Genomic DNA, 10,491 nt, shown 5'->3' on the forward strand with positions numbered 1-10,491 from the left:
AACAGTCGGTATCGGCCCCCGTCTCGGTTGAGGGAAGGTTGATGGGCTCTGATGTCAATAGCCTCTTTCACTCCCCTGAGAAAGTAATCCTGTTCGGAATCAAGTATCTTCACCTTGTCAAAATCCACAGAGTATCCCGGTGTTTCTATATGAATGTGTTGCGACACCTTCCCGAGACGGGGGCCGATACCGACTGCCAAGCACCTTTGACCCTTTGCTGACATCATACTTCTGGTCCGGATGTGTGACTTAGGCTTTGGGTCATTTCAACTTGAGAAGGATCAGAGGACTGATTGAAAGCTGTTGATAACCTTTATTTTGCGTACGGATATATGGTTCTTGAAATTATAACATTAAATGTTGACTACCGTCACAGATGAACTTACATTTAACCACATTCTCACACGACATGCCAGCCCTCATTTCCGCAAACCCAGGCTCCACCTAGTTTTTATCTTTTGGGGGGACATTTCAATTTTACCTGTCATTATGATGGAATGGCCACAAGTAACAGTCAGAAGTGACAAACTTCTTTATTTTTCTTTTATGATGGAATCAACAATAATGGTAAAGTAAACAGATGTTGGTTGATACCCAGGTACAGACATGTTGTAGTGGGCAGAATGAATGAATGAACAAAAGAACAAATGAATGAATGAAAAAAAGCCACTAGGTGGCCCAAACCTACACCTGTCCACTTATTCTCTGTCTTAAGAGCTACGTATACTTACAAGTTACAACTAAAAAAAACACACAAACAACTTGTCCAGAACACAAGATATCAAAACTGGAAGTGGAACTACCACTGCCGCACTGTAACAATATACTTCGAGATCCAAAATCTAATCATTTTCAAGCCAAGTTCTTCAAAGTGTGGCAGCTTAAACAGACAGACAAAATGAAAATTGCCATCACTTCCTACGTGTGTCAACAGAATTTTTCATATTCAACTATAACATTGATTTTCATAAATCTATAATTCTTGACTTCATAAGATTATTGATGTCACAAGAAAGGCTTATTTTATCTGTTGCATGTTTTGATGGTGACAAGTCATTTTATAATATTACTAACAACATTCATTTAACAATATAAATTCAAAGAAACCAAGAGCCTTAGAGGTTCCAGCTTTAGACAGAAATTGCATGATCAGAAAGTGAATGTCTTAATTATAAGTTTGTACAGTATAGAATAGAATAGAAATTTACAAATTAAAGCAGAACCAAGCAGCCTCCCTGTAGTTACTGATGATCTGGAAGTGGAAGTGAAGAAGATTTTCAGTGATTAAATAGCAAAGATAAAGATATGAAATATGGTGTAATATGAATGTTTGATATTGCATGAATATTCTCTGTCAAATGGACTCAGGGCTCGAAATTCATTTTGGGGATTAGGTGCACTGGTGCACCCAGCTTAACAAATTGGGTGCACCAAAAGATTTTTGGGTGCACCACTTAAATCTAAGTAGAATGTCAAGAATAATAACAAAACTTAGTTACAAGCTATCAAATTCTTATACAAGTAACGTGACAGACATTTTTATTATCTTTTTAACACTTACATGTAGATGTCAAGAATATGATGTACAACAACCATGTATACTAGCATACTTGATATCTTTCCATACATAAACCTAAGAAAATATTTGCGTGCACCCACTGAAAAAATTGGGTGCACAGTTCCAATTTTGGGTGCACCTGGGTGCACATGCACCCAGTATTTTGAGCCCTGGGACTTGATTAGTAATATGCATGACATCCTCTGGGAACCCCAAAACTGATGCAAGTGTTCAAAGAAAAAAAATTTGACCAAAAATACTTGCCTTTATTATGAGATCTAAGGAATTTGGAAGAAATGACTGAACATGATATCTTGTGAATAAAGTGTACAGAAGCATGCAATAGATTCTTCATTTTGTTCTTTCACAACTGTATACAATAATTCTTCGACTTTGGAAGTGACTATACTTACAGTATGGTTTAAAACTTAGTTGGAAGGAACCCTAACCAGTGCCTCAGTTCCCCATGGAGCATGCTGGAACGGTGCAGTTCTCCCACCGGGTGCTAGGGTCAGTAGTGAAGCACCACACGCTGGATTTAGTCACAGGAATAGGGTTACGGCAGTAGTTCTCTTCCAACTCTGGAAAAAACTCCGGCCAGAAGAAGTGTAGGTGGGGAGAGCTGACGTCCCACCTCTGACAGGTCTTTCCACTCGTTGTCACAGAGATGTCACCACGGTAATCAGCGCCGCTGGGGTCCCTTGCACAGCCTTGAAGGACAACAAATCATGGGCAGACAGGGCTCAAAATACTTTTTTTCTGCATACCTGCACTGGTGCAGGTAACATTTAAAGGGGCATTCCACTCCAGAAGCAAATGTTATTTTCCAATAGATACTGTATCAATGAATACATGATCAGCCGACCTTTTGTGGTATTACATTTGTGGCAACGTGTGTTTGTAAAACAATATCAATAATGACACTCCCTAAACCCATGCAGACCCTACCCATGTATTCCCTATACGTGTAGACACTTCCTTTATCGTGAATAATTTCGGCATAAATGAGGGGCGCTTAGCACACCAAGAATGTCAATTGTTCACAAGATATCAAAGAACTCAATGCACATAGCAAGACGTGCTTTTCTAAGCGACCCTAAAATTATCTTTGTAACATGACTTAAGATAGGCGTTGTCAGGCACATTGTATTCAGCCATAGGCTGAGATTGATTAATTTAATTAGAGGGTACTTGGGGAGTTTTGTAGCAGACTGAATACTTTTTGATGCGCGTGGGGCTAATGGGTACTCTATCGTATAGTGTTACGTAGCATACATTTGTCACTTCCTAAAATTGATATCTATCGGAAAATAACAGTCCTGTCTGGAGTGGAATGACCCTTTAAGATTACCTGCACCTGACAAATTTTACCTGCACCACTCTGAATTTAGGAATTGGATCATACTAAAATTGTTCAGGAACCATTGCTATTTTTTTCTTTCAATACATTATAAGTGGTAACAGTCAATGCAGCTAATAACAATCCACATACACATACATCATAGGACATTTATGTATGAAACCCAGTACATGGACCAGTGCAGGTTAGGTGCAGGTAGACACCAGAAATACCTGCACAGCTCCAAATTCCAATTTTACCTGACAGGTACTAACCTGTATGTAGGTAGTATTTTGAGCCCTGTACAGTAGTTATTTGTTAGCCTGAGTGGTCACTGGTCACCCAGTGGGCAACCTCAGCCAAAAGCTAGGTTGTCCATGAATATTTCAGTTTGCTGCAGGTTCAAGGTCTCAAGCTCTTTTTAAGTGAACTCTAATACTTAGAGGTTTGCAATTGCTTTTTTTTGTTAGTTAAGTTAATGTGAGTTTAAAGATATTCATGGTAAGAAAATGCACACATGGAGGAAAAAACCTTAAAGTTTGGAGGAAGAGTCGGAGGATAAAATCATAAATGTAAATAAATTAGACAAAATTGCTAAAGTAATAGGGTCAGTAGACAGGGATTCTTTATCTTTTTATTCTCTTCTTTTATTAACTAAGTATATTTTTCAATTGATACTCTATTTCTATTTTCATATAGAGCAATTAATGACAAACCTGTTTTTTCTGTGGCTGTGGTCTTAACATGAGGGGGCGATGTGGGAGAGATGCTCGTCTGTTGTAGTGATGGCGATGTGGGAGATACGCTTGTCTGCCGTAGTGATGGGATAACAGACTCTGAGGTCCTTATGAACTGTGTCCTGCCTATGAATGTGTAGGGTTTTGTTTCACACGATTCAGCTTTTTTGCCTGACCCTGCAAGAGAAATGTCAACAACCAGGGCTTGAAATTCATTTTTGGGAATAGGTGCACTGGTACACCCAGCTTAAAAAATTGGGTGCACCAAAAAATTGTTGGGTGCACCACTTAGACTTAAGTGATAACCTAATAATAAAACTTAGTTACAAGCTATAAAATTCTTAACCAAGTACCATGACAAACATTTTACTATCTGTCTAACACTTGGATGTCAAGAATATGTACTAGTATACTTTGATATCTTTACATACATAAACGTAAGAAAATATTTGGGTTCACCCAGTATTTCGAGCCCTGACAACAAAAGAGAAATGAGGCAATGCTCAGGCATAGGCCCGATTTACACTCATGATTTTGAATCAGGAGTGTTCTGTTTACACTCTGGGCCGCGAAGTGACTTGTAAGACCCATTGCGACAATGTGTCTCTACTGTATTAGTAAAGTCAACTCCGTGGAAATTACACACAGGAACAATGTGGCTTGCTAATGTCTAGTCAAGAAGACTAAAGTTGACTCAGGGGGAAAAGTAGCCTTAAGTACTGTTTAGTAATACACAGTGTTCCAAAAACTGACCTAGTAGGTATGAAGTCCTATATATTGCACAGCTATGATATTGTTTGGAAGAAATATTTTACGATACAATCTGTTCGTCTAACGCAAACTCTGTTGTCCAGACAATATTGTACACTATAAGCACAGTTTGATCAGGCAGTAAAGAAGGTAAATACGGTAACAACAGAGACGATGATGGTGTCATCTTGCAAATATTTGTACAAATTAAGAAATGTTTCCTTACCAAGTGAAGCAATGTGACTGATGAAAAAAAGTATCATGCAGACCCAGACCAACAATCCTCGCTTTGCACTCATTTCTCCCCTACCTTTCACCCGAGTCTGCATGTAGGACTCCAAGGATATCAGTCTGTCCTTTGTTCTCCAAATACACAAAATGGCAGTCTCCCAGTCTGATACACTATATATAGTGCCCTGTGAAGATTATTCTCTGGCTTAGTAGTCAGGAAATAAGTCTCTGCTGTGTGGATGTCATTACAATTCTTATGTAACAAGATTTAGCTTTTCTGAGAAAAAAAAAAAGAAGTGGCAGACATGGTCAGACTCAGAACAGAGAAGTCTGATAATGCTGCAGCTGTGTGGATCATACATTTTGCCTGTACTTTGAAGTTTAACTTCAAAAGACAGATGACTTGAAACAGTGAATGTTAAGCCAGGCCGGGACATGAGCAAGATTCAATCAGGCTACGTCCCTTGCTAGTCTTTCAATTTGTAACTGTACAGTTTACCTTACCCAGGGCTAGAAATATATTTTTCTGCATACCTGCACTGGTGCAGGTAACATTGAAATTTACCTGCACCAGAAATATTTTACCTGCACCACTCTGAATTTAGGAAGTATGGATCATACTAAAATTGTCGAGGAACCATTGCTATTTTTTGCTTTTATACCTTATAGGGGTAACATCAAATGCAGCTAATAACAATCTACATACACTTACATCATATGACATTTATGTATAAAACCCAGTACATGGACCAGTGCAGGTTAGGTGCAGGTAGACACCAGAAATACCTGCACAGGTTCAATTTTACCTGCACTAACCTGCATTTACAGGTGGTATTTCGAGCCCTGCCTTACCTGAACATGTTTTCTGACTTTCTCATATCACACACTCAGGTGCTGATCTGGGATGTCACCAGTGGAACATGTATTAAGGAGCTCCAGGTAGGTGCCACTGACATGTATACCTTATATCTAAATGTAAAAAATCTTCTTTTTTACTAAGCAACAGTTTACCCACAAGCACACTTACTGGGAAGTGAACAAGGTTTTTGCCTGGCATTATGTACAACATGTACATTTATGTGTTGTATCAAAAGAACACTCAACTGACCAGCCCTAGAATGTGATGTGACGCCCTTAAAGCTAGCCTGTAAAGGTGGGGTCACACCTGCGTATAAATTTAAGTCCGTATGAGGCGCGCATGGGAGTATTTACCTCCACCAGGCTCCACAGGTCGTTGGAAAAATAATAGAAATTGGACAAACATAAACAGGTAACATGCAAGGCGAGTTAGCTGGGTCGCTAACCATACTTCTCTGTCAGCTAACTCATCTGGCATGTTATGTATCTATATTTGTCTAATTTGTACTATTTTTCCCGCGACATGTGGAGCCTGGTAGAGACTAAAAGCGTTATACGCACCTCAAACAGACTTGAATATATACGCATGTGTGACCCTACCTTAAAGGATGTAGTAAGATCATGCTTCTTGTCATCTTGTTACATGACATTCACACAAAGTATGCATTAAGCTGGAATAATCTTAGCTCCTTGTAATAGTTAAAACATTGTTACATTGTTTTGTAATAAAGTATGAAAACTAGAAGGCAACGTTTTTGCAAAAATGCAGAATGTTTTCCCTGTAGCCTTTTGAGAAGTTAATCACACACAATACTGCAATGAGGCACGCCCTATAGTATTGTGTGCAAGAAAAAAGGGGGAAAAAATTCAGTTCATACGTAATGTTGCTGTAATTTATAACAGCTAATGTTAACCCCAGTTCTACCTGGGCCAGGGCATCAACATAAAAATCATGCAACTTACTACTGACTCAGAGTCGAGTTTTGATCGAAAGGAGGCTGGGACAAAGGGCTGTTGTTTGTTGTTTATGACAATCATGACAATAAATTCTTTAGACTTTCTCTATACTTGTGATCCATGCAGGGTTGTAGCCAGCACTCGTCCTTCCTTCCTTTTACGGAATTTTGCAGCTGGGGCCGGAAAAAAATTTTGCTGATTCCATCCTCTGTGATGGATAAAAATCAATAAAATTATGTATAACATGGTCTCTCTTGTGTGATTTTTCACCGCCGTTGAACAGCTTAGTCTACCGGCAAAATTCACACCTCAAAATGCAGGAAATAGCATTTCAGAGGGTCTAGATTTCAAAATATCCGGACCGGGTACATCTCAAAATATCCGGACTGGGTACATCACACCTTGTGAGCTCCAGGGATTCAAAAGCAAGGGGATGGAAAATGATTTCAGACTGGCTACAACCCTGAACCCATGTTGTTGACTTGGATAATGATTGGATTGGATGTCCCCAGGGCATGGTGGACCAGGTGCAGACATGTAAATACTCCACAGAAGGAACCCTGCTGGCATCAGGAGCGACAGGTGTCACTCTCATGGTCAGGAGTAAACCTCAGGGAGAACACAACTCTGGGAGAACACAGGAGACTTCTACAGTGTAGTGGGCTGAGAGGGAGTTGAACTTCAGAATGTGTTGGCATCCATCTGTCTCGGAAGACCAGGGCTCTAGCCAGCTCGAAATTTTTTTCCGTCAGCCAATTCTCATTGTCGCGAAAACACTATTCCAGGAGTTAGAGAGACTGAACTGAGACCTTTAATGAGATTATTGTATGCGAAAGGGCGCCGACACACATTGTCAACAATCATAACAATAGCAAAACAAACAGTGTGTGGCTTTTACGGCCGTGGCCAGCGTCCCCAAGCCGCCTGTAGCTTCACCAAGGATTTTTGTCTGTCAAGGTTGACGGATTGGTTTTAAAATTTTTCCGTCACATGCAGCAAATTTCCGTCAATTGACGGAAAAACGGATGCTGGCTAGAGCCCTGCTGAAGACAATGGTAGCCAGACAGTTACTCGCCATCTGCCTGGCCTGCACATGACTTTTTAAGGTGAAGGAGGGATGTGCACGTCCTTCTCCAGCCTCTCGTCTACTGTTGCAACTGATACAAGTCTCACAGGGACAGAATTGCATGCCACGTGTAGGCCGGCCCCAGCAGAAGCAGGTTTGGTATTTGGAGTTTCCGTCTCCTTGGAGGACTTCCAACCAAGGATGCAAGGGGTTCCCTGTTACCCCTGTATAGCGGATACGTCATGCCCGAACATGCCCCTAAGGCCTGCCACTGCCACAAAGGCCTGTTACTGCACTTCAGAACGTACAAGCGCATTCAGGGTTGGACAAGTTCACCAGTCTTATTGTCCAAGTGAAAGTGCCATTCGGGCAAGTGCATTTTTCCATGAGTGAGATTTTGATATACTTGCTAGTTTAGTAGTAAATGGTTTATTATTGATAAAAAACAACATCGGCTTGGCAGTAACAACTGAATTGCGCCGACTCATACAGTAAAATTAGCACAACGTTATCAATGATACATATAACGGTTCACAGGATCATAATATTTACAAATGACATCTACTAATTAACACAAAATATGGTGTTTTCGGACTATTGCAATTACAATTTATGTACAAGTCGGTCTCTGAACAAGTTTACTAGTACTGTCCAGTGCACATAGTAGATCAGTTCTTTAGGTCCTCACTGAGTAGTTTAGCCAGTGTAGGCTTGGCGCTCGTCGTGTATCGCCTTGTGCCCTTGGGTTGAGGGTACAGACACGAGTTTCTGAGTTGTCTACCATGCTGTTCCCCTCGAGTTGGAGGCAACCAGGAACAGAAGCGTGGCGACTGTTGGACTTTCTTGGCAAAGATCATGCAGAGGTCATGTCTGCGATCAGACAGTGATTGTAGAGTCAATGATCGCAAGGCGTCAGGATATGAAACATACTGCCGACCCAACATAATCCTACAGGCACGTTTACACAGTCATGGCATCAATCTTTGGTCAACACAGAAAGATAGCGCTAATTATAATAAGAATTCCATTGCTGGAAGTGACATTTAGAAAAATGTTATTCACATTTTGAGCAAGTGAAAAGTTGGTTTGCCCCGGCAAGTAAGTCTTCTATGTACTTGCACGATGGGACAAGTGAATTTTATAAAAATTGTCCAACCCTGCAAATGTTTGTTATGTATGTACATTTATGTCATACCTGGGTCGTGATAACATGTAATACAGCTGTTCAGGACCGGGTGATAACATTCCGTATCACATGGGGTTCTCAGTTGTATCACACGGGCTTCCATCGAATATGGCACAGCCAAAAATTTAAATGTCGGATTTGGACGTTGGGAATCACTGTTGTTACAATGTTTTGTTTGAGGACAACTCCAACCTCCTACAATAGACAGAAGTGGTTCATGTGAAATCCTAATATCAAACTGCACTTAGCTACATATATATATAGTATAATATTATGTATTAAGAAAGATTTCTAAAAGATAGAGAAACTATTTTACTGTATATTTTGTATAAATTTTTTTGTATAAATCACTTGCTGGCACCTCAAAGGATGAAAAATGATAATGATAATTGTATAAATTTATAAGCGTTTGTATATTAGTCATGAATTTTGCACGCAATATATTCATTGTTGAAACACTATAGTTTTGACTTTATAGGCAAGAAAGTCTACTTTGAGTGTAAACATACTTTTATTAAGGGCAAAAAAGAGATCATACTGAAAAAATCGTCCACAACAAAGTTTAATCACACTGAAACCACACAAATATATGGCAGGCCACAGCTGTGGTGACAAGAGCCGTTATAAAACTTTATGTACATGTATCTAGTGTTGTGCCACATCACATACAACGTGATATACAATTGGTAACAAAAAATAAGTGTTCCACTTCGTAGTTTTCTAGCAGCATTCTCACTGTTCAACCCGCTTGTACCTACAAATAATTAACAATTCTAATAAACTGAATCCAACTTCTACTTAATATGGCCTTGAATGTATTGAATTTTATAACTTGTACATAAAAATAGAAGGGTGCAAGTTTTTAGAATTTTTTCATACAGATCGGTGTAGCACAAAAATTATATTACATTCAACCAATTTCAATTATTGTAGATCAATTACATTTCTTGAATGTAACAAATTTGTAATAACTAGAAAGGTAGAAAGTTATACTTTCAAACCAGTTATTTGCAAACTTTAAGGAATAAAATAACTTGAAGAAACTTCATGGAAATATATGGAATGAAAACAATGCATGTCACACACAAAAAAGCTGGAATAATCTTAATAGGTGTGATGGCATAGTTTGGTTTTTCCAATATTGTATATTGGAATAAACCAGGATTGGACTATAAATGTGAGATATTTTGTAATATTTTGCTGCAGTTGGTGCTAACTTGCTGCTACAAAAGATGTGTCCTAAGTTTATCCTGTTCTCAGACATTTGAATCCTTAAGCATTCCACACTTTTGAAAGATATATATATATGAAAGGTACAATAATTCTTTTTTGATTGTTTAAAGATGCATTCATTGTACAGTAATTTGCACTTGTGCTGTATGTACCTTCGAGAGGATGGGTAGCAACACTGTTGGATAACACTTCAAACAATTGATATTTGCTGTACAAATGTGTGTACGCTATGAATATGAAGCGCACGTAGAATTTTGACATTCTTTATAAACCATGCATTTTGCCACAATAAAATCACCAGGCTTGACGTCTTGTTGTCTCTATATTGTTTTGTTGTTGTTGTTGTTGTTGTTGTCCTAATGGCTCGTTTTAACACTGGAGTTTGGTTACTCTTCCCACACATAATTTGAATCTTTGAAAACGGTCTTTGGCAAACAAGGGTCAAACAATAATTGTCATGGAGTATCAGACGACAAGTCATCAGGGGTGGTGCAAGTATTCACAAAACCTTTATAAAATAAAAGCATATATGTATGGTGCACTTTCCATGCCACAGCAGTCCACACCAATATCATT

General features: G+C 39.1%; 2 protein-coding genes across 2 annotated transcripts in view; one reads left to right on the forward strand and one right to left on the reverse strand.

Moving 5' to 3' along the window:
• LOC118420734 (WD repeat-containing protein 38-like) overlaps positions 1-7,265 on the forward strand; it is a 15,278-nt gene extending 8,013 nt beyond the window's left edge. Inside the window, exons 8-9 of the mRNA XM_035827688.1 lie at positions 5,507-5,554; positions 6,943-7,265. Coding sequence (XP_035683581.1) covers positions 5,507-5,554; positions 6,943-7,089 — 195 coding nt within the window. The 3' untranslated portion in view covers positions 7,090-7,265. The remainder of the gene's footprint in view (positions 1-5,506; positions 5,555-6,942) is intronic.
• Positions 7,266-9,227: 1,962 nt separating this feature from the next.
• LOC118420733 (coiled-coil domain-containing protein 105-like) overlaps positions 9,228-10,491 on the reverse strand; it is a gene marked incomplete in the record, with an annotated part of 10,263 nt that continues 8,999 nt past the window's right edge. Inside the window, 1 exon segment of the mRNA XM_035827687.1 lies at positions 9,228-9,931.

This window comes from Branchiostoma floridae, chromosome 8 (genome assembly GCF_000003815.2).
Source record: "Branchiostoma floridae strain S238N-H82 chromosome 8, Bfl_VNyyK, whole genome shotgun sequence".
NCBI lineage: Eukaryota > Metazoa > Chordata > Leptocardii > Amphioxiformes > Branchiostomatidae > Branchiostoma > Branchiostoma floridae.